The sequence below is a fragment of the Pecten maximus genome, chromosome 16 (genome assembly GCF_902652985.1).
Source record: "Pecten maximus chromosome 16, xPecMax1.1, whole genome shotgun sequence".
NCBI lineage: Eukaryota > Metazoa > Mollusca > Bivalvia > Pectinida > Pectinidae > Pecten > Pecten maximus.
Window position 1 is genome coordinate 32382127 of NC_047030.1, and position 25802 is coordinate 32407928.

At 34.7% G+C, this 25802-nt stretch overlaps 1 protein-coding gene across 1 annotated transcript; it reads left to right on the forward strand.

Annotated features, from left to right (window-relative positions):
• Positions 1–1448: 1448 nt before the first annotated feature.
• On the forward strand, positions 1449–25802 carry LOC117344769 (scavenger receptor cysteine-rich domain-containing group B protein-like). Its single transcript, XM_033907595.1, has 7 exons — positions 1449–1611; positions 18319–18438; positions 19024–19171; positions 20232–20350; positions 22542–22686; positions 23298–23485; positions 25660–25802. The coding sequence occupies exons 1-7, from the start codon at positions 1449–1451 to the stop codon at positions 25800–25802; spliced, it is 1026 nt and encodes a 341-aa protein (XP_033763486.1).

Sequence of the window (25802 nt, forward strand, 5' to 3'; positions counted from 1 at the left end):
ATGGGATGCGGCCTATTTATAACAAAACATGGTTAAATGGGGAGTCCGTGGCTATGTCTTTCCTTGTTAACATTGATAATGAGAATAATATCCTTTCAACACCCAACGGTACCGGGCCTAAATATGAAAAAAATAACCTCGGCTTCTATATATATTCAGGACTGACTATTTACATATTCATGATGTATACCTCTACAATGTAAAACACAAAATCAATCAATAATATCGAATACGACTGCAGATTGTGGTATTTGAACTTTTTCCCGATAAGTGTGTTCTTTCCTTTTTTGAAGCAATGTTTATAAATGATGTATTTTCGGGGATCGTGTGGATAAATCATTTTGCGTTGTGGATACTTGATATTCTATCCAATTTGGATTGATTGTCCATTGTGAGGAGTATTATAATTTCAAAGCAATGGTCACATTCTTCAAGTCATTCTCATCACCGATATATCTTGATTGGTTTACACTTTTTATGTTAATTTTGAAAAAAACATCCTACCTGTCACATTGTGAATATGGCATAACACGGATTTCAGTTAGATTTGTACGAGGGAGTCGTCCCTGAAAAAGACAACGCTTACTATCCGGGAACACCTGGTCGATTATTTATCGATTTTGCCTTTGAATTATGGGTTGTAAATTATATATTTGCCACTGTTTTTTTATCATCATTGTGATATTACACAGTGCCCAAATTCCTCAACATGTACATCTATACATTACAGACGGATCAATACGTTTGAAGGGCGGATCTCATCCCGGTGAGGGTCGACTAGAAATATTATATCAAGGTCAATGGGGAGAATCTATGGCGATAATGTCTGGTATCCCCAAAACGCAAAGGTTGTTTGTAGGCAAATTGGCGGATACAGGTATGGTATTACACCATTTTGATGTCTTTTCACTGGACACTGGCTGATCACTATATCATCATTATTATTTTAGTGGTGGAAATGTTTGAGAAAAATTCGCAGAAACGATAATATGAATGTTCCAATAACAGTTGATTTAAAGACTGAATGTTGCTTTGGTCTATTTCATGGGGGTGATGAATTGAGTTGCTCTTGTGACAAATCCTTAGGTTTCATGTTTGAGCCTGGGGATTGCGCAATTTTTTCTATAGTTTCTATAGAAAAATCACATTTGTCATAATGATTAAAATTTGATTGGAAATAATACAATCGTGATTAGTGATCAATATACTATGGAAGTTCCATGATATGCATATATTGGTAAACAGACTCCCAGGGGTTGATGCTTTATTTTAATATCTTCGCTACTAGCGACATTTCATTGATCATTACAGACGTTTACATGTTTAAACACTTGTCGCTTACTAGTTAATGTTTTGTTTTATATGTCTGAATGCTTCATTTTGTTTTTCCAAGTCTGGTCAATAATTTATTGTTTTCTTATTCGGTGAATATCTATGGCGATAATTTAATGGGAGGTCAAGGTTCAGGTCCTTACTGGCTTAAAGATGTCGCCTGTAATGGTGACGAGGAGAACCTGTCGGCTTGTCCAGATTTGAATTGGGGACCTCACTCTGACTACTTCAGAGTCGCCGCAGTGATTTGCAGCAATACTGCCTTCGATGGAAACAGGGGTGAGATATAGAAATACTTGTCAACTAGAGCATATATATTCCCATTGTTGAAAATCTATGTTGTATGTCATTCGACTTTGAAACATAGAAAAATAAATTATTCTTCCTGCGTTAGGCACCACAAAAAAAACAGTTCTTACGAAAATTCCGTTAAAGAATGGAAAACAGATGCGATAAGTTAATTTTTAAAAAGAAATTTAGTATTTTAACGAAGTCTTGAAAAATCAATGGCAACCTTCAACAGATTATAGTATTTAACAAACGTTTGATAGTATTGTTGCTTCCTACATTTTAAGACATCCAAGGTTATAATCAGCATCAAAATATCTTAAATATGGTCAGTTTGGAGAAGCGAAATCAACAGGAATACCCGGCCAATGCAACTTTTGGATTGTTTATATTGTGTCTATAGAGTAGAATAAAACTACTTTTTCAAACGGTGTGACCATTTTCAAGAGTTGTTTCATATCAATAATAAAAAAACCTTTAATGTCTGTGATGTATTACAGCTCCAATACGACTGTCTGGCGGTAATTCGGCTTCTTTAGGTGTTGTGGAGATATTTTATGCCGGTCACATGGGCAACATTGGGTATACGACTAGCTATTTCCTGCAAGATGACCTTAATGTCGCCTGTAGACAATTAAACTATTCGTAAGTTAAAATATAGACTGTCAATCTGTGGAAAATGATGTCAATTTTAAAAGATTCGCAACTTAACCGAAGAAACTCAACCAGTTGAAGATGATTTCGACGGTAGACAATTAGAAATGAAAGTTGACGTTGTCAGTAGCTTCGTAGGCACTTAAACGATTCGTTAAATAAAATACAATATCTCATTAAACGAAGATTCTGTTGTAGGTTAGCAATAAGGCGATTTGTGTTTGAAAATCCAGAAACTCAATTAACGGACTATTATGTCTGAATGCAGTTAGACATTTGTTATCTGTAGAAACACAATTAGAGAAAATCTCATTTTGTGGCGGTTGATATCAGTAGACATGGTTTTGTAAGTGTTTTTAAACAATTTGTAAGAACAAACGTTAAAAATATAATCAGTGGAAAATGATTATTTATCGATTTAATTCGATCTACAATAGGTTATTTGTTGGACATGTTTTTGAGATACAGCGTCATCGAAACTTTGTTATCTATATTATCTATAATAATAGTTATTAGATGATGAAGTTGATTAATCATTCACGCGTGATTATATATACATGTAAGAACAATGGCACAATCTGGTATGTAGTATGTGTGTATGACGCCGTTCAATTATTTACCACAAAATTTCTGTTTTGGTTTATTTATAAACAGAGGAGGATACGTCCTCGATTCCATGAGCTACCCGGAATGCACGAGACAACTGGTATGTATTGTAAGACCACAATGTTCTGGTGATGAGGATTATATCAGCGACTATGAGTTATCCTAAAAATGGGAAACGGCAACAACACAGCCAAAGGACGTCGCCATATTGTGTGCAGATAATGACAGTAAAAAAAAATGGTAGATTCATTTTAATATTACTTAGAGTTGATGTTTGAAAGTATAGGTGTGACAAGCTTTCAAACTTCAGCAACATCTAAAGTTATGTCAACTTTGAATTCATTTAATGATGACAGCATTGCCAAGAAAATGAATATTAATGGGTTTTTTATATCCTTATATCATTCATATCAGAATATAAATATATGTGTTATAAGCATGTTCTTCGTATTTCGAGGAATAATCTCGTCAAGGTCTAAATTATACATTATATGTTAAAATATTCTGAAGTCTGTTTTCTGCAGGCAGCTTGGATACCAGTGAGGTTTTCATTATTCTGTGCGATGGGATAAACCTAAGGCATCCCCCGCCCCTCTTCATGTATGTGCAGTTTATTTATTTTAAAACAATTGCGAATCAAGTTATCTCAACTTATATTAAACACGTCTGTTGGCCCGGATCGAAGCGAACGAGGGGGAGATAACCGGAGTACCCAGAGAAAACTCGTGTGGTCGCGCAGGTGACCCCATACCTTTTCACGTCCGATCGGGGAATCGAACCCCGGACGTCTAGGTAAAAGGCTTGTATTTTACAACACTACCATAACTGGGGGATGTCTCGGAAACGATTTTGGAAATATGTACATGTATTTTTTATTTAATCTCAATTGGATGCTTTTTAAATTGCACTGTTAGCTTGAACATTGACCCTATCAACGTGTTTATTGCCCTTTGAGGATATTTTCCCACTCTTGAATAAGGGCCTATGTGATTTGAGCGACGTTATATGGGACGTTCAGGCGCTTCTTAACCCACCTGTCTAGCTCGTCAAACAAATGTTCTATTTTGGATATGTCTCGACTGTATAATGGCCAGTTAAGGACTTGAACATTGTTTTGAACGTTGTCCTGCTGCAACGTAAGATCAAATTGATAGATAAGAGGAAAAATGTTTGGTCTGAAGACCTGACACTGACATCTTACTACTGAAAGGTTACCATGGATAACCAAGAGAGGTGTTTTACGCCTTGAGATATGTACCTGTTCATACCATACCAGACCCTCACCTGAATCTGTTTTTAATTAACCGTTTTTGTATATATTTTTCTAACAACTTATTGCATCGTCAATCACTTGGAATGTGATTTTGTCGTAATTATTTCAATATATTTACATATCTCCCTTCTTCAGCTTAGTAAACTCCGACTGCGTTAAGATAAGCGTAAATCAGCGAAAAAAGGCTCAGCGAATGGATAAGCGGGAATCGGTAACATAATCATGACATTGTCTCTTTGTTACGTTATCGAGCGTCAACTAAACGGCGCGGTTTTCAAAGGACTGATTTACCCAATTTTAGCGTTTTCTCCTGTTACCCGATGATCTCTGTACAAAAAGCTAATGCCTAGTGAGTGTTTTGTCAAAAACTTAACTGACGATTGCGAAAATACTGTATACCTGGTATTTTTTGCCCTTGAGCAACACAAAAGAAATTGCTCCGTTTTAATTTCACCCTAAACTACTTTTTAAGAAATGTCTTTTCGTCGTTTACAATCGGAAAACTCCGTTCGGAATTCTCGATACAATTACACTCGGGATTTATCGAATTCCCCTATTTTCTTTTCTTTGCATATCCCGCTGAGGTGTGAAATGTAATCAGGTGTCAAATAAAGAACGTTTACCTGTGTTCAGATTTACTTTTAGCCTATATCGATTCAAATAGTATCAGGTATGCTTGGTAGATTTTAAGCAAACACGATGAGTGGTAAGTTCACAGTGCCGTGACTAATTACTGACAAGTATTTTTTCTTGTTCATTTGTGATCGATGGAAGCAAGCAGCGACGGTGAACTTATAAAATCAGTCTTCACAATGGCAAGAATTTGATGCTAATTAGTGTGCTTCATTTCAAAAATGACTGGATTTTAAAAGTTACTTAGTATTTATATTTTTTTTTTTTTATTAAATATGACTAAACCTAGGACGCTGTCTTAGCCCATATTCTCGATTTAATTCAACTTAATATTGCAAATTTACTAGACCTAGATTTAGATTTAAATTTTATTTCGAATGCATAGATTAGAATAAAACAAATTATTTTATAAATTTAGTGTAAATATATCACACGTGTTGCTTGTAATTGTGTAGAATAAAAACACACTTAAAAATTACGAGGGTATGTTTTGGATCCGACTGCAATCACCTTATGTACGATAACTTGTAAATCCTGCAATTGAGCTTGAAATTTCCGCCGTCATCTTAAATTCGCTTTATCATCATATGGCGAAAATGGCGAAAATTAAACGGGGGCGAAAATTACCAGATATACAGTAAGTGAATATTTATCTTCTCTGCGAGGTAAGCTATCAACAAATGGCTGAAACGTACACTTCTTATAGAACAATCGACTATGTCACTACGATATCTGTGTCAGAACCCGCTGTGCATGAAAACCATAGTTAATGCGAGACGGAAATTGTGAATTGTGAATGTATTAAACAAAAATGTCGAGTTGCTGATTTTAATTTGATTAACAATACTGTTGTATTTACGTCGATTCACTGGATATCCTGGATAACTCCCAGTGACCAATTTGCGGAAATAATCAATGATAATGATATCGTTTCAACACCCAAAGGGGATCTAGCCTGATTATACCAAATCCTCGGTATAGAGCCGTTTTCGTTTTGTCCAAAGCTTCTGAAATGCAAGAAAAACATTTGATCTTACTTCAAATGACAATGGTTAATTGTTATAAGGAGTTCGGGATATTAGGGTTACCAAGGTAAGTCCTAGACCGTAAGGAGTAAACATATATAAAATTCTACTAAATTAATGCGTATTACAATAAATATTATATATTAAGATTACATGCATGTATATTATTACACTGTACACTGAAATTCGATATCATATATCTATGGTGTAAATGTAGTGAAAAATAAAAGGATGTTATCGTTAATTTTAACAATTGGAAGTGCATTGTACCATGTATGATATGTTTCGATTTGATGTAATGTTTTTCAGGTTTATTTACTTTTTTGTCACATTTATATATTGAATATGTGAATTTACGTAAGCGAGAAAGAAAGGCAGCTTCCCTTCCTCGATACTCCGAGATTTACAATCAATTTCGCTCTTTACTCCCTAGCATTTAGCATCATTGAATCGAAGGTTCAGTCACCGCTACCGATTTGGTAAAAAAAAAACGTACTAGCCTGATACGAATATCTAGGTCGTTACACTTATTATTATCACTTATTACACAGGTTATTCTTATTCGGGATTCCAATCGCCACCGTCACGGATCATTTCACTCGCAAAACGTTACAACGAGCTACATTACTAAACTTTATAACTGTATGCAGCTCGCCTACTGTATCGTGACGCTGACGACACTAAAATTCATAAGGATTCAACCAACCCTTCGTATGTGTATATGAGTACAGTCTTCACATAGAACGGCGTGAAAAGTAACAATTCTATCCGTGTGTGTTATATGTGTTATAAAGGATATTTCCAATGAGCATAAGCATATTTTTCTTCACCCAACATAAATATGTTTTGTTTTGTTTTCTTCGAGAAACGTAGGCGGGGTTTAATTGTTAGTTAAGACGTCTTACCGCCTTTCACCGGGAATTCCATTTTACTTGTTTTTTAATCTAGCCCCCGAAAACGCCTGAAAATATGCTATACACATTAGGAAAGGTCCATATACATGTAGATTGTTACAAATTATCAGGTCCCTGTGTAACTAGGCTATCTGTATGTGTCGATGCTGTACTGGTGATCGGATGTTCGTGTGGAGAGAAGAAATCATGATATGAAGGTCTTATTAAACACAACTGTTTATGGAAAACTGTAATACGAATTTATATGGTAATGATAGCTCAAACAGACTTTGACAACTATGACGTGATATTTCCAAAATGCTATTGTAATCTTGGCACCAGGCAATTTTTTTGTTTTGTTTTGGCAACCAATAAACACAGCCACGACGTCCTTAATGATTTTTTTGCCTTCATTTAAACAAAAAAAGCATACCTAAGCTTAAACTATAGATTGAATTAATGAATATGCCGATACGTTTTATTTGATATATATTGTATTAGTCTCATTTGATGTCTCTAGGGCTCGCAACCTTCAAAATATGATTGAATTTATTATGAGGGTTTTGTTTTTGACTACACGTTGATTGGTGAGAAGAAAAAACTCATTTTCATATTCGTTCTTTTGGAATAAAGTATCATCATCATCATACTTTATTTCCTCCGGTTGGAGATTTTAAATCAGATTTTTGTTGGTAAAGTAGTCTTTTGACAACTACTAACTCGGTAGACACAAAATGATATGGCAAAACTTATATATATATTATACAGATTTCTACTAAAATCGAGATCTACATGTCAGCATGGTTATTGAGGCAACACTACATTCTGTTGTCGTATATAGGGACCAACCAGCCAATTGTTTTCCCATAGACTTTAGTGTTAACGTTTTGGAGTATTTCATTCAAATTCTTGAATTCAATATGACAATTATGGTTTATAACAAAAGTTTAGGGTCTGATATAATACCTAATAAAAAAAAAAAAAAAAAGTTGGGTCCTTCAGCTCAAATTTTCTTCAGGGTAGCCATTTTGAAAATGGGTGAATTTCGCTGTAAAAATTCTCAAAAATCTTAAATGTTTACTTGTTAATTGTTATTACCTGAACTTTTGGGAAAAAATCAATCGGACTTACGAAATTTATATCAACATTTCTTATTGATAGTTACCTATCAGGTTACATATCTATTTTCTCGCTTCATAACATACTGGCCAATCAGTGGCTGCCAGACATTTTATCCTTGGCTCAACTTTCTATACACAGGGGCTGTTTCAAAAATATATTTTTTCAATTGGTTGGTTGTTCCCTATAGTAACAAGAAAAAAACTATATCTTTACTGTATATCGCTTTTTATTTCCATTTTGAAGACGTTTAAGGTTCTCATTAAGCTTAAACGCTGAAAATATTAAATCAACTTGTTATCAGCTACTCCATTAAATTAAGTTGTAATTATATTTTTAATATAAGCATTTACCTCGCCTCATTTTACTTCGCAAATTTGATAAATAAAGATATAGATATTGAAGACAAAACGCTTTACATAGAAGCTATCAACCATGAAAGAAAAATGTTCAGGGATGTGATATAAGTTATGAAGCAAATATACTAGCGAAGAGAGTAACACAAGTTCGGTTTTACAATCATAACTTTTAGACAAATAGTCTTAATTGAATTAAATGTCACATTGCGCTACCTCCGTGAAATATGAAAAAGTTCTTCATTTAAAACTCCCCTGCATGCTTTCAGTATATTTTTCATGAAAGCGTGCATCCGGGATTCTTATGTACTATATGTGCTGATAATTCATTACAAATTGAATATTGGTACAGATCATATTACATATAACATCGGTCAACTCACGCATGCCCTAATTCAGCCGTGGAATAATACTGTAAGTCACTTATATTTCGCGAGTACTTAATTTCGCGAACTCACCTAATTTGATTGATTCGCGAATACATAATTTCGCGAATTCTGATCTCAAAATGACTTTAAATTCGCGAATGACGTCGGCGATATTTCCATGTGGAGAGTGAAGTGGGTTGTTTTCAATGTAAATAAAGCTTTCACGTTTTATATGTAGTGTTTTGTGACATGAAATTACAATCTGATCTATAAGTATATAATTTATCATTCTATTATTACTTTAACGGCGATGTCTGTTCACCAACTAAAGATTAAGGTAGATTCAAAATGGACGCCACTTATTCTTGTCATTCTTATATAAATTTATCGAGGGATTTGAATTCGCGTTTGACTCTCCTCGCGAATTAACGCGAAAATAAATCCCACGCGAAATATAGGTGATTTACAGTATCCCTCGAAGAGCAATAAACACCTTGATGAGACCACTGAAGCCATTGCCACTACTATACACAGAACAAGATTATCAAAAACAACTTTAACGTTAGTTCTATAAACTCAGTAACATATCAAAATCTGGAAGTGATAATAAAGGGCAGCATCATGAACTACAAGGAATCAGGAATTCACGTAATTAGCGCAGTCACACAGAAACGTACTTACTCACAAATACACGTTGTGCATAAAGAAAATAGATAAGAATAAGAACCTAAAATATCAAATAATTTATTAGACACGCGTGGTCCGATAATCTAGAACGATTGTGTCCATTGTTAATTTGTTGGAGTTGGACTAAGAAAGGAGCTCTTTTATAAACTATAATTACTGTGGTCACTTGTTGTATTGTTGGGAATGAGCAACAAAGATGTCACAGTGGCGATTTTACTGGGAAAATATTGAACTTGTTTTTTAAACTTTCAAATGACATATCAAATCGAAGACTCTCTATTTATAATATTATCACGTAGAACCAATGGTCCGGCGTTCCATGGTACAGCATCTGTCATCATGTTAAGAATAATCTCTTGTTTGTTTCTTGAACAGGATATTTAAGACATGCTGGTCCAGGTATAATCAAAATGTATATCACTTTAGAAATATATTTTGTTCTTTTGATTTCAATAAAGCAAACACGTTTGCCAAATAGTGTTCGTGGTATTAGTCCATTCAAGACACTCAGATCATGACAGAATGGATTTCTATACCTGTACGTTTTTCGAACAACAGCCAAAAAACAATAAATAATTTGATCATTGAATCCTATTGTTTCTTTCGATTAAGAATATCCCGTCAACACATATATATCCTGCGATATTTTAAGGTTCGTCTAAACAGCAAATCCAGTGATATTTTTCAAAGACCTATGAATGTTTATATGTGCGTTTTATTGTCGTCGGTTTATCGAGTTAAGGATACGAATTACAGATTATTGTTATGACATATCGCCAGTTGTTTTCATTATTTATTTTATCACCAAATTATCCGCAGCTACTACTACAAAAAAAAAAAAAAAAAAAAAATATATATATAAACTGTATATGAAAATATGTAGTGAATGAGGTGACATCTCCCAAATACTACAACACAGATAATGAATCAAATGTACGGATAGTGAATTCAATGTACGGATAGTGAATCAAATGTACGGATAGTGAATCCAATGTACGGATAGTGAATCCAAGGTACGGATAGTGAATCCAATGTACGGATAGTGAATCCAATGTACGGATAGTGAATCCAATGAACGGATAGTGAATCTAATTTACGGATAGTGAATCCAATGTACGGATAGTGAATCTAATGTACGGATAGTGAATCCAATGTACGGATAGTGAATCCAATGTACGGATAGTGAATCCAAGGTACGGATAGTGAATCCAAGGTACGGATAGTGAATCCAATGTACGGATAGTGAATAAAATGTACGGATAATAAATCCAATGTACGTATAGTGAATCCAAGGTACGGATAGTGAATCCAATGTACGGATAGAGAATCTAATGTACGGATAATGAATCCAATGTACGGATAGTGAATCCAATATACGGATAGTGAATCCAATGTACGGATAGTGAATCCAATGTACGGATAGTGAATCCAATGTACGGATAATGAATCAAATGTACGGATAGTGAATCCAATGTACGGATAGTGAATCCAATGTACGGATAGTGAATCTAATGTACGAATAATGAATTCAATGTCGACACTAGGTCACTATCGTTTGTTTGGAAACGAATAAACACAGTCACGTGTTCATGTACGACGCCTTCTATTATTTGTTTTTTTCTCATTATTATACAAAAAAGAATAACTTCGCTAAACCTATCGAAGGTTTTTTTTAATGAATCTGGTGATGCGTTTTTATTTTATTTGATATATATCGGATTGGCGTCATTTTATGTATCTAGGGGTCGTAAAATAAAAATAATGCTATTTAATATATTATGAGAGTTCTTTTTTTGATAAGACGTTGATTGTTACAATAAAAAAGGTCATTCCCAGATTTTTTCTTTAAGAATCAGGGTGTCATTTACAGGTTCTCATAAGATATAATTTACAATCTCTGCTATACTGTGAGACTGGTTGTATTGTATAAAAGGTTAACTTCCCAAAGCCACTGCTTTAGTGGAAACAAGAACAGCTCTTTATGCCAAAGACACAAAATGATATTATTGTGGCAATTGCTTTTGAGCTTTCTGTATAGTTTGAAGTGTGAGGCTTTACGAACATGCGCAGATCTAACTGTGGACCAAGGTGATACCTCCATATACGATAAGTCCCAGTTTGATACTGTTGACGTAATCACCACCATTGGTCCTCAGCGATGTGTGAGGGAGTGTAGACTTCACTCAGACTGTAGAAGTCTCGTATACAGCCGACAGGAACTAACATGTGTACTTCGGGAGACCAACACAGGGTCAATGATTCAAACAAAGGTATGAGTGCACTTTACCATCATTATTTTTATAATATATTATGTATATATCTATATATATCATCTTATAGACGACTTCCACAATGATCATGTCAGGGTATCGGGCCGACCATCACTTCGCCATTGAAACGTTCTTTTTTAAGAACGCCGATGTGGCGCAGCGGTATAAGCTGCGGGTATTTCTGGCTAGGCGGTTGGGTGCCGTAGATCGTGAGTTCGAGGCCCAGTCAGGGCACAAGTCAATAAGGTGTCTTCCTTCGTCATTTGTGTTTCTAAGCTAAATATCTATTTATTAGCACAATGTATCATATGCACTATGTGTTGGTGATCCGAAGATATAGATTTGAATTTCCTGTCGTACTTGTACCGAGAGAAATATATATATGTGTATTTCATATGTTAAGGCAACAATGACAATAAAAATAAGATTCGTTTTTATTATACTAAAAATCTAGGCCGTAGCCTCCGGTCACCTTTTAGGATGAACCATGAATGAACTAAGTGACTTCTTACTACGTAGTGTATTGGGTTTTGTACACCGAACATTTCTACATCCAACGGTCGTAGAGCCTGGACGGATAGCCACGGACAAATTGTTTTGACGCTAGTTTTACAGACGCATGCAGTTGGTAGGCGTTTATTGTTTCCTACGTGACAGGACTGTGTATACTTCTCCTGATTTGATATACAATTTAAGAAAAAAAACCAAAAAAAAAAAACAAACAACACAAAACACAAACAAATGCTGTATGGTTGTGTTGTGTGGAAAAGAAAAACTCTCCGATCTATAGAAGCATTGATCCCCGATTCACAGCAGCTGTATGAAGTCCCGATAATAATAATAAGACTTAAAATCGAAAAGCCATCATTAATAATACACAGCATAAGAAAACTGTCTTTCTCTACCCTTTACGAGAACCCAAACTATTTGATTGATTTTCTTGTTAACAAATGCGAGGCTTGCCGAATCTAAAATCTTTCCCTGAGGGTTGCAATCACCCTACCTGACTCCCAAGACGGCGATGGGGGTAATTTGTTGACCGTTTTTTTCTATTGTATATATTATGTTGATGTTGTACGACATATTTGATCCAGATAATGTTTTTTTTACGTGATTGAACTGTCCACGTGACGTCATTAACCTAACATCCTATATTTTTGTGATTGTAGTCCAGTCAAGTAAGGGTTGAAGATTGCAACATATTTTTTTTTTCTTCTAATATTTAACGTTCCATGTTCTTCTAAGCAGAAATACGATCTTAACTAAGATCACTCGAAAGTAATATAAACAACAAAATCAATATACTTGCATTTTTTTTTAAAGTCTGATTGCATTTTTTTCCCATGTGAATTAGGCTAACGTACAATTTTTGTTTTGACAAACAAATATTTTCCCGCCATTTTGGCCAATTGTACAAAGTGACGGGAATACATATATGAAAATAAATATGAAGTTTTACAAAAAGCTGATTTTCAAATTTACTTTCTATAAACATCCATACGATGGTGACAAAGTCATCAGGTAATTTGACAACACTTATTCAAGAATTAGATATAATTTTGTTGTTCAGAAGTGTGGACTTTTACTTTTGAGGCAAAATGGCATGTGATGATGTTACTTCTCCCTGGCAATAGTATTTTAGATTAGCAACGCAGTAACATACATGACATAAAATGCTTTTGAAGATTTTAAAATGACAGGTGTCAAAAAGAGCGCCAAATCATCCAGTTGGTCAAATTCTATTTTGTTTTTGTATACGCATGTTACATCCCTGTATACCAAAATCAATTTAAATATCATATTTTTAGAGGTTAGATTCATAAAGTCAGTTTGCTTATAAGATTAGTTGATGATATCTTGTAGATTTAAAAATACTACAAAAATAATTTACCGCCATGTTAAATATGATTTTTAGCCATACTGATGGTTCAATGTTGTTTAAATCTCATTTGAAGAAACTTGGATAATCTGTGCTACATTTGAGTTGGTCTTACCATTCTATTAATATTTCATATGTATTATTAGACAAGGAAGGTTAAACATTTGATTTTTTTATCTTAATTTTCTGATTTCAAAATAATTTCCTAAAGGTCGATTTTGGTAGACCTTTCTACTGTTGAGATGTAGATACCACCATTTCAAAAAGACAAGAAATAAATTATGATTCAATTATGTTCGCTTCAGGAGTTATTTTGATTTAATTTTTTTTTTTGCTATCTACAACCTCGATACTCAAAGAATAACATTCACTTTTACTCTCTATATTATCGATACTCCGGAGTTGGTGTTCACCTCACTCTATACAATCCCGATAATGAAGGGGTTACGTTAACTTTCACCTTCTATATTCTCCATACTTACATTTTATCTTGCAGCGTAATGATGTATGAGCGCATTTGATTATTTTCAAAAATATTATATCGAAAATGTATCTAGCGCAATGATAATTAAGCGAAATGCTTCCAACGCGAAAGCGCTAAAATTAAGTCACCACAAAAATATTAAAGTTTACAGTAAATTGTTCGCCTTCGTAATATCAACTAGACAACTTCCTTTTGTTCCGTCCTTTACATTCGACAATACCCCGATTAAAATAACAAACCACCATAAACACCTAGGAGTCATTCTTTCTGATGATTGTAAGTGGAACGTACATGTAGAATCTATAGTCAATAAAGTAACTAAATATATAGCCACCCTCCGTAAATTAAAACTTATCTTAAACAGAAACACATTAGAAAAAATGTACCTTACCTATATACGACCATTACTTGAATATGCATGTGAAGTATGGGACAACTGCGGTACAACAAACTCATTGTTATTAGAAAAGATAAATCTAGAGGCCGCAAGAATAGTCACAGGGCTGCCCATATTCACAAAAAAAGAGTTCTTATATCTGGAAACCGGTTGGTTACCACTTTCGAAGAGAAGAGATGCTCGGAAACTTTCCTTATTCTATTCTATAGTAAATAATCTGGCACCTACTTTTCTTATCGACCTACTACCAATGTATATTGGCAACATAGCTCCTTATAATTTACGAAATGCAGATTTATTTAGGGAACAACACTTATTCAAAAAACTACTTTTACTTTTGACTCAAAATGGAATGATTACTAATAGATTTTGTTAGCCTCAAACTACATAAAAAATGCTTGACATGAAGTGTCAAAAAGAGCGCCAAATCATCCAGTTGGTCAAATTCTATTTTGTTTTTGTATACGCATGTTACATCCCTGTATACCAAAATCAATTTAAATATCATATTTTTAGAGGTTAGATTCATAAAGTCAGTTTGCTTATAAGATTAGTTGATGATATCTTGTAGATTTAAAAATACTACAAAAATAATTTACCGCCATGTTAAATATGATTTTTAGCCATACTGATGGTTCAATGTTGTTTAAATCTCATTTGAAGAAACTTGGATAATCTGTGCTACATTTGAGTTGGTCTTACCATTCTATTAATATTTCATATGTATTATTAGACAAGGAAGGTTAAACATTTGATTTTTTTATCTTAATTTTCTGATCACAAAATAATTTCCTAAAGGCCGATTTTGGTAGACCTTTCTACTGTTGAGATGTAGATACCACCATTTCAAAAAGACAAGAAATAAATTATGATTTAATTATGTTCGCTTCAGGATTTATTTTGATTTAATTTTTTTTGCTATCTACAACCTCGATACTCAAAGAATAACATTCACTTTTACTCTCTATATTATCGATACTCCGGAGTTGGTGTTCACCTCACTCTATACAATCCCGATAATGAAGGGGTTACGTTGACTTTCACCTCCTATATTCTCGATACTTACATTTTATCTTGCAACGCAATGATGTATGAGCGGATACGATTATTTTCAAAAATATTTTATCGAAAGTGTATTTAGCGCAATGCTAATTAAGCGAAATGTTCCAACGCGAAAGCGCTAAAATGAGGCCACCACAAAAATATTAAAGTTTACAGTAAATTGTTTAATTCCTGTTTAAAGTCATCGTAGAGACTTGATGAAAGGATTCCCAAGGGAGCTATATATAGTACACCTAATGGTAAAATCGAAAGATAAGGGGGAAAAACCTAACAACGATGTCATTAATATTAATATGTTTGTCTTTAACGTTAATAACCTCCCACTATACAAATTGAATTCCATCAACTGCAATATTCATGGAGCAATTTAAAAAAAAAATTATAACCAAGCGGAATACTGTAAAATTGTAATTTCATGTATCAAATCAAATCATTTTCTGATAAAGAATAAAAAGTTGTATTTGGAAAATTTCGTGCATTATACATGTATCCGACCTTTGTTGATATTAAACTTGGAAATGATTATTAATAATAATAATGAATCAATAGTTATAAAATGTCACCTCATCTCAATAGTCACAGTCATCTGAACCTATGTCTAATAAAACTTTCGTAAGGGGACCAAAGCACCAATTAGCATATAGATTCGTTAAAAAAAAAAATATGAAGGTATTATACCAAACTAAACTTGATATATATGTTAACACGGGACTAGCAGAGAAATGTCCTATTTGAAAGTTCAGGAATTAATTATAAATTTGAAAAAAATGTCTTTCTTGCATCGGCGTCGTCCGTGTCGCCGTCAGTCACACTTCAGTTTTCCTGATATTTATATCCCCGCAACGAAGTTAGGGGGGTATACTGGAATCAGGTCCGTCCGTCCGTCTGTCTGTAGACGCATTTTGTCCGGACAACTCCTCCTAAACCGATGGGCCAATTCCGATGAAACTTCACACAAATATTAATGATCATGTGTAGATGTGCATGCCATTTTATTTTTCTCAAAATTATGGTTGCTATGGCAACTGGTCACTATAAACAGGTTTTCTGATAAGAACCATAACTTTAAGATTGTCCGAACAACTCCTCCTAAACTGAAGGGCCGATTTCAATGAAACTTCACACAAATATAGAGGACCATGTGTAGATGTGCATGCCACTTTATTTTTCTCATACTTATGGTTGCTATGGCAACTGGTCACTATAAACAGGTTTTCTGATAAGAACCATAACTTTAAGTTTGTCCGGACAACATCTCCTAAACCGAAGGGCCAATTTCAATGAAACTTCACACAAATATAGAGGACCATGTGTAGATGTGCATGCCACTATTTTACTGGGCTATCTTAGTTAGCCTCTAATTAACAGTTCCAATTCACTATTGATTCGTGCAGATTGCGGGGGTATTAGTCAGCCATCCTGGCGACAGTTCTAGTTTTCACTACCGTTAGCCACATCAATTTATCATAATATATAAGAGACAGAGATTGAACCCCGTGTCAATATTTTACATGTTTTGTTGGAGTTATGGCCCTTAGTACATGACAAAAGAAAATTCATAATTAATTTTTTCCGGACATAAGTTGACATCACTAGCCAAATTAATTTGAGACTTTACATTAATCTTAATTATTATGGATTACAGGTCAAGTTAAAACACTTTAACTCTGTTTTTTTTTTTTTTTTTAATATTTTACAACTGCTTGCATCATCAATATTCAACATTGAATGTGTTCCTTTTATAATATATATAATATGACACACTTGTGACTTTGTTACAATAATGTCCATAATCCTATGTTTCTAATGTGGGAAATAGAATGAACCGGGTGAAAACCAACGTTATCAGGCGGGGCTTCCCACATCCGATAAATGGTTCAATCCAAGCCGCCTAGGTGGGTGGGTTACCACTATGTCGCTCAATCATCGATGGGGACACATGACAGGCATGAGCTTAAATTGGCACGATGGATACTGTGAAGTTGCTTTAGAACATAATCTTCTCGTATACTTCATATTCGTTTAATTCAAGGGTCTTAGAACTTTGATTTCCACACCTTTGGTTGCAATCATCACTGGTGTGTCCTAGAACGATTAAACGCTTGTATGTTTCAGTTTAATATTCTTTATTTGGCATAATTGAAAAATCTATATCACATTTGTGATATCTGTGACATTAACACCGTATTTGCCTTCATGTCAAAAACCATAATGAGACATCACACTTTGTGTTTTATTATTAATTATTATACCCCCCCACAACGAAGTTAGGGGGGAGGGGTATACTGGAATCACCTTGTCCGTCCGTCTGTCCGTCCGTCTGTCACAAAATTTGTCCGGCTATGCATTCGCTCATTTCTTTATGGATTTCACTCAAATTTGGTATATAGTTAGAAGACCATATGAACTTGTGTCCCCTGTAGTGATTTTATGATCTAGCCCTTTTTAACAGAGTTATGCCCCTTTTTCATACAATGGATTTTCTTGAAACTTTATACAGAGTTAAAGGATGGCATGAAGTTGTGTCTCCAGTAAACGCTTCCTCCGAAAAAACTCTTTTTACAGAGTTATGCCCCTTTATGTAAAAAATGGTTACTAGCTTGTCCGGCTATGCATTTGCTTTGTTTTCAATGGATTTTACTAAAATTTGGTATGTAGTTAGAGGACCCTATGAGGCTTTTTTGAAGATTTTGCCGAATTACCAGTTCTAATAGAGTTATGCCCCCTTTTCTCTAAAAAGAAAAAAATGCTATACATTCACTTAGTTCTTACCTAAACATAGAACATGTTTGATTTGGTTATAGTACCATAAATAGGTAGCTTCACAAAGTATCCAAACCAATCATGGAAAAGCGGGGGTATACTTGTCACCCCCTCGGTGACAGCTCTAGTTCGCTTTGTTTAAGGCATGATATACGTTATAAATATGTCTGACCGAATCATTGAGAGATAAATCCTGATGTTATGTCTTGAATATGTAAATGATTTTCAGCTGATTATTTTACAAAACAGACTAACCTTGGACCATGCACGAGCGCGGAATGTGGGGAGAGGACGAAATGTGTGGCATTGAGCAGTGGCAACTTCGCTTGTATTAGCTTGGGACCTAAAGGTAGGCATTGTAATGAATACATATCCATTGGTACCGATTATTTCCATAAGGGAGTCTGTTGATGTCTCTCAGTGATCTATTTTTGCTTATAAACTGCGAGAATAGTATTCTATCACCATCCAATGGGTCCGGCCTGATTATGTCAAAAAGTGGTAACATATAGGGAGTCAGTGGAATGAGAATGTTATCCTTTGAAAACCCAACGGGACCAGGCCTGAATAAAAAAATGAAGCCCGAGTTTAACGTATTCATGATAATATTAACAATTCATAAGTTATATAGCAAATTTTAATACTTGATATTTTGGTTTTTGAATTGTTTAAAAACGATGTATTTGTGGGGTCATTTTGTGGTTGATCGCTTTTCTGTCCAATTTGATGGTGTCGTCTATGAAACAGGAAACGCTTAACATCCGGGAACACCTGGTCGTATCATCCGGGTACTATACATTTAAATCCATATTTTTGGTCGCATCTCCCATTTGTTTATCGATTTTGACTTAGAATTACGAGTTCCTTGGTATTAATTCTTGATATAACACAGTGCCTTAAAAAAATACTTAACCTGCGAATTTACACGTTACAGACGGATCACTCCGTTTGAGGGGCGGTTCTCATCCCGCTGAGGGTCGAGTAGAGGTGTTGTATAAAGGTCAATGGGGAAGAATCGCTGGCAAGAATTCCTGGAAATCCAGCACCGCAAAGGTTGCTTGTAGGCAAATTGGCGGATACAGGTGAGACATTACACAATTCTGGTGTCTTTTTATTAGTAAGATTGGCAGTTTTATTTTTAAGTTAATGATCTGTAAGTATTAATCGCTATATCATCATCATTATCTAGGTGTTATTATTCATTATTTTAACAAACTTTCTTAAAAAATATTACTCGAATTATTTCATACAATTTAATCCACTTTACATAATTATATGATGTAAAACAAATTGGAAGTACAAGTGAAAAGTAAGAAAGCTGAGAGTTTTTATTTCAGTTTCTCAAAGTGTATACTGCATGAATTTTATTAGTTTAAAGCCATCGAATATTCATTTATAAATTTAAGAAAATTCTGTAATTAGGTAAATTGGAAGTACAAGTGAAAAGTAAGAATGCTGTTTTTCTTATTTCAGTTTCTCAAAGTGTATACTGCATGGTTTTTATTAGTTTAAAGCCATCGAATATTCATTTATAAATTTAAGAAAATTCTGTAATTAGGTAAATTGGAAGTACCAGTGAAAAGTAAGAATGCTGTTTTTCTTATTTCAGTTTCTCAAAGTGTATACTGCATGATTTTTATTAGTTTAAAGCCATCCAATATTCATTTATAAATTTGAGAAAATTGTCTAATTAGATATACAATTAAACCTCGTTATCTCGAGGTAAATGCGCGTGTGTACATGTGTTAGGGGTTTGGGTGTTGTTTTATAAAAACTTCGAGATACCCGAGTATTCGAGATAAGCGAGTTTAAATTCTATATATTTTCAATTGTCGGGACAGGATTTCACTTCGTGTTAAGCAGGGTCTTTTAGTTATCAAAGTTCGAAATAACGAGGTTTGACTGTACATGTATTTAACATTTTGTTTCTGCAAATTATGTCACTGTTACTGCTGATAGCTGTATATAGTGCACATCGTACAATGCTGGTTCCATCTACATGATCCCCGGGTTCAGTACTGACGTTCAAATATTAAAAACTCGTCGCTTGCAAGTTAATATTGTTCTAAATACACGTATGTCTAAATACTTCCATTGTGTGTTTCGCAGGCTGGTCAATAGTTGTTTGGTTTCTTGTTATAGCTATGGTGTCTCGATGACAATCTATGGCGATACCTTCATGGGAGGTCAAGGTTCAGGTCCTTTCCTGATTTCGAGTATCAACTGTTTAGGAGATGAGGAGAACCTGTTAGCTTGTTCAGGTTGGGGATTGGGGACCACACTCGTACAACGACGAGGCTGCTGGTGTTGTATGCAGCAATACTTCTTTCAGTGATTACAGAGGTGATCATAGGCTTACATATCAAAATATTTATTCCTCAACTGAATGATATATTTTTCCATTGTCGATTTTAAAACCTATATTGTATGACATTTAAATTGCAAAAGACATTTCCAATTTTACCTGATAAGGACCACTGAAACCGACACTGACCCTGACTCAAATCTTGATTATAATTAGATTATATTCAAATACAGGTTTTGATGTCTGCAAGCGTGGAGTACATGCATAAAAGCACTGGGACTTGCCACAAAATCATAAGCCATATATACGGATGTGTGTGCGTGCGTGTGTGATACTTTATATAGACAGTGGCCACAGAATATATCCCAGTGCCTAAGAGAGAGAGAGAGAGGTATCTGTATTTAGGAATGTAATGTTACCCAGTTCCTACAGACAATTAGAGGAAGAGCTGATGCATATGAAAATTCTTCTTTAGGATAAACTATCGTGCATTCCTTTAAAACGATTGAACCCTAGCAACACGGGGCCTCGCGTTGTTTTGTTGCAACGTAAGGTTACGTTGATAGAGGAAGAACGTGTGGTGTCAAGAAATGATCCCGATATGTTATCGCTGAAAAATTACCATCGATAACCACGAGAGGTATTTTCACGATTTAAAATATCCCTATCCATTCCATAACATACCCTCGCCCGAATTTGTCGCTTTTCTTTACGCAAGCGTCAGAATATCGCTAACCATGACGTCGATAGACACGTTGTAGTCCATCTGACCTGAAACGTATTAAGCGCATCTCGTCAGTGAACAACACGCGTCTCCAATGGGCCAAGGTGCATGCGTAAGCAGCCACTAGATTCGACGTTGGTGTCGCCTCTTTGTAAGTGGCGGACCAACATAGGGAGGTCAAGGCCTTAAATGAAACTCCCACATTCGATTTCTAAACGTTCTTGGTCATACTATTAGACCATGATTGCCGACAACTGTCTGAAATCGATTGCGGGGGTGCGAGATACGTATGCCTATATCCATACGTCGCGACGTAATTCTTGGGCTTCCTCTCCTTGGACGATGACCCAATCTCCCTGTGAATCTGAAACGCCCAACTTAATGGGATATTGTTGGCTCATGTATACCATATTGCTGAGCTACATGAATTTGTGAATGCCCCTGCGATATCAGAACAGTGGCCCTACCCCTTTACCCCTATCGACTTTACTCAAACACGGCATTTCGCTGTGCAATCGAAAAGAAATGTTGTGTAACTGATCTGTACTATTCTAATGTTTTGATTTTTAATGAATTATCAGCACCTATGGTGCAAGAGTACCCCGGATGCACGTTTTCTTGAAAAATCTGCTGAAAGCATATATCATCGATCGGGGTCACGGTCGACTGAATATTAACGGAAGAACATTTTCACTGTGCACGGAGTTAGCTCAGTGTGAAATGTAATTGAATGTATACAACGTGTCTAAAGTTATATAAGAAAACCCGAACTTGCGTTTCTTTTCTTCCGCTAGTATAGAAATGATAGAAGGAAAAGTTGCTTGTTGATTACTTAAGCCATTTTATTAAAATGATTTATTTCGAGACATCGCCCACCCGTATTTCGAAGTCAGTATCAGTGTCTGCGTCAGTGGTTCGTGTCGTGCAAAATGGAAAATGATAATATATATGAAAATATCATATTATTCCTACATTGTACCTTAGGTCACACAAAAACAAAATAAATAGTTCTTAGCAAAAGTCCATGAAAAGAAAGGAAAACACAAGAAGCGATAAATTGACTTGAAATAGTATTTTATCAAAGTCTGTGAAAATCGGAGGTCAACTTTAACACTGGTTGGTATTTGAAGTGATATTCTGCACAAGAAGGATGATTTTTGCCTGTTCTCTATATTTGAAGAACTCATTATTTTGACATTAAAAGATATAATCAGCTTTGAGACATTTACAATATCGTCAGTTAGGACAAGCGAAATCAACGGGAGTTTCCGGCATATGTCAAATTCGGATTGTGTATACGGTATTCTCCTAAATATTTTTAAAAACTATTTTTCAAACTGATTGGCCACTTCAAGAATATATTTTTCCTTCGTTTTGCTATTATTTTAAAACAAAACATAATATCTGCGATTATCGATTATAGTTCCATTACGACTATCTGGTGGAAATACAACTTCTAGGGGTGTGGTGGAGTTGTTTTATGCTGGTCACTGGGGAACCATTGCGTCTGTGTCTTACTCATTCTACCAAAAAGACGCTGATGTCGCCTGTAGACAGTTGAACTATTCGTAAGTTAAAATGGAGACTGTTGATCTGTGGAATATGATGTCGATAGCTAAATGACTCATAAGTAAAATTGTATAAACTCAACTATTTGAAATTTACGTTAATGGAGGCAGCTAAAACGTAATAAATAAATAAATAAATAATCAATGAAGGATGTCATCCTGAGACTATTTGAAAATGCATATTTTTTGTGTATGCAGAAAATCAATAAATTAACTATGTCGTTGTCAGCAGTCATTTTTAAAAATGTATTAAACAAAATACATATGAGTATAAGACACTTGACTGAGAATATAAGTTACAAAAAAAAAAAAAAGAAAAAAAAAGAGAATATATCACAGGTGTATTTTCTTACATGTGGCACATTTTTATTATGCAAATCCAAGCAAACTTATGTCATAGAGAATCTAAAGTAATATTCATTAATGTTTAAAAAAAATAATTACATAGTCATTTGTGATTTTTGTACATACAATCTCACAATCTTTTGTCAGGGTAAAATGTGTATGTGTCTCATCCCTTTCGAAGATCCACCAAAAATATGACGCCGACTAACTCAACCCTTTACAAAAAAAAAACTGTTTAGTTTCTGCTTTGATTCTTTTATATACAGTGGAGGATACGCTGTAGATTCCACGAGATTCCCGGAATACCAGAGACAAGTGGTATGGGTTGCGGAACCAGGATGTTCTGGTCCGGAAGGCTATATCAGCGAGTGTCCTCTTGCCACTACATGGGGAGATGCATCAGCTGAAGCCGACGTCGCCATATTGTGTGAGGACCAAAACAGTTTAAAAAATGGTAAATTCATTTTAATGCTACATAGTATCAATGTTTTTAAAGTAAAGTGTGAAAATGTACATTTCAATGATAGCTGCGCATTGCACTTTGAAGAATTAAAATTTTCAACATTTACTTAGTTCTCCTGATAAAAACTGGTCATATAAAATTCAGTTCCTATCCCACTACAGGCGTCTCTCGACAATATCAAGCACAGGAAAAAGAAAGCCAATTTCTTGATATTACACTGTCCAAATGATCCACTTCGAGTACATCTGGGAAAAAATACACTGGTTTCAACAGCATAGTTAAGAAAATGAAAATTAATGTTAATAAATAATCAATATCAGTATAAAAATGTATCTGTTTTGAACATGTTCTGCTTACTTCAAATAAATTTCCTCGGATTTGGTCTATTTAATATTGTATTATATCATATTATATCATATTTTATGTACATCTCTCCTATTTTGATATGAGTATACATGAAACTTTTGTCAAGAGTTTTCCGGAAGTCAAGCTTCCTTATCAAAGTGAAGAATATTGTCAAAAGGGATATTGCAAATGAAATAAATATCGTTAAATTCGAACTCGAGTTTGTAACATTTCTGTATACTATTCCTTTGTAATTACAAAAAAATATCGGATCTCGCGCGGAAGAGAATTCTATTCAGGGGAGATAACCCGCCGACTTTTACATCAATATTCACTCAATGGTGTGATAATGTGTATCCAATATATTATCGTTAGGAAATATGGTTATATATAGAAGCATACTTCAAAAAACAGCCAAAGATATACATACAGCCCTAACAAATTAAGAGCTACATTTACATACTATCTACTGGAAACTCGGTCAAAAGTGGTGGTCAACGCAGAACCTACCTAACTGTGCCTACACAGCTGAAATCACAACCTTAGACTGGTAATATGTTTTAACAGGAACATTTCTGGCTTTAATATCATTACTACAATGATTTGAATTATGTATCAATTAAACGTAACGTGATTTTAGTGTTTCGCTACATTTTCCGATATTCATTTTTTGTGCGTTGAATACCTGATTTTTACTATTATTGTGTGAACGAAATTGTCCATAGCCGTTGTCGAGTTTGAAGAACGACATTACCCTGCTTTTTAACAGAAGGGATAATTTCCAAAGATGTACTCGAAGTGGGTCTTCGTCACTGCTTTATTCCAGCAAGCGGATTTTCTTTATCTCGTGCTTGATATGAAGCAAAGACGGCTCTGTTGGAATAGGAATTAAGTTAAATATGTTCAATTACTTAAAGTCACAGTAAAAACATTATCAGCGTGGGCGAGAAATTATAAATGATCTTTTGTGAAATCTTCACGGTATACGTTTATCGGATTTGTATATTAGCGTATTCTGTGTAAAAATTGTTCATACATTTTCAGTGATTATTCTCCTTCTTTGTCTGTTCTACCGCATTTCATGCAGTGTAACCAAGACTATTAAGAACATTAAAAAGTAACAAAATATCTTGTTTGACGAATGTATGGTCACGGCTTCACAAATGCGGTTTCCGCCTTAAAAAAATATCAGGCAAACTGTATATATGGTTGAAATATAAATTGTTACAGTTTAAAACTCAATTGTTTAAATCAGAAATAGGGAAAACATTTTTTTTCTTGTATATAAGTATTTCAAATTTTTGTATATTAGAAATGTTCCTGGTCAGTGAGAACTTAAGTTTTACAGTAGTTTATGATTTCACCATGACTGCGATGCACGAACGCTCCTGATTTCTATGAAATTGTGTAGCATATATATTTTCTGAAAGTTTTACTCCTATTAAGAGGTGAATTGTATCCTCCAACTGCCACCGCATAGTCGGAATACACGCACCATATATATGTTTGCTGTATACGGCAGTGACGGAAAACAGCTGTATTTTGGAATATTAGCACGTGCGTCAGTTCGATTGACCTATTTCAAAGTGAATCTGTCATTTTTGACACCGTTTCACTTCAAAATGATTATTTTTGATGATTATTTTTATGACTTAAAATATAAGCTTGGGACAGAAAGACAAAAGTGGCTCGCCAAGGCTCGTCATTTTTGTCTTTCTATACCCTCGCCAAAATACAGCTTATATTTTAAGACACTGACCATGTATTCTCTATATAGCTGATAATAATGCACGATTTCTATGTGATTTTTAATGTTGTAGCCTCTGTTCGCTTGGTGAATGGTGACACGCCCTACAGGGGACGCGTAGAAATCGAGCGCCTAGGAATTTGGGGTACTGTCCTGATAATGGGATGGGACGACCGTGACGCTGCTGTTGTCTGCAGGCAGCTTGGATACCAGTGA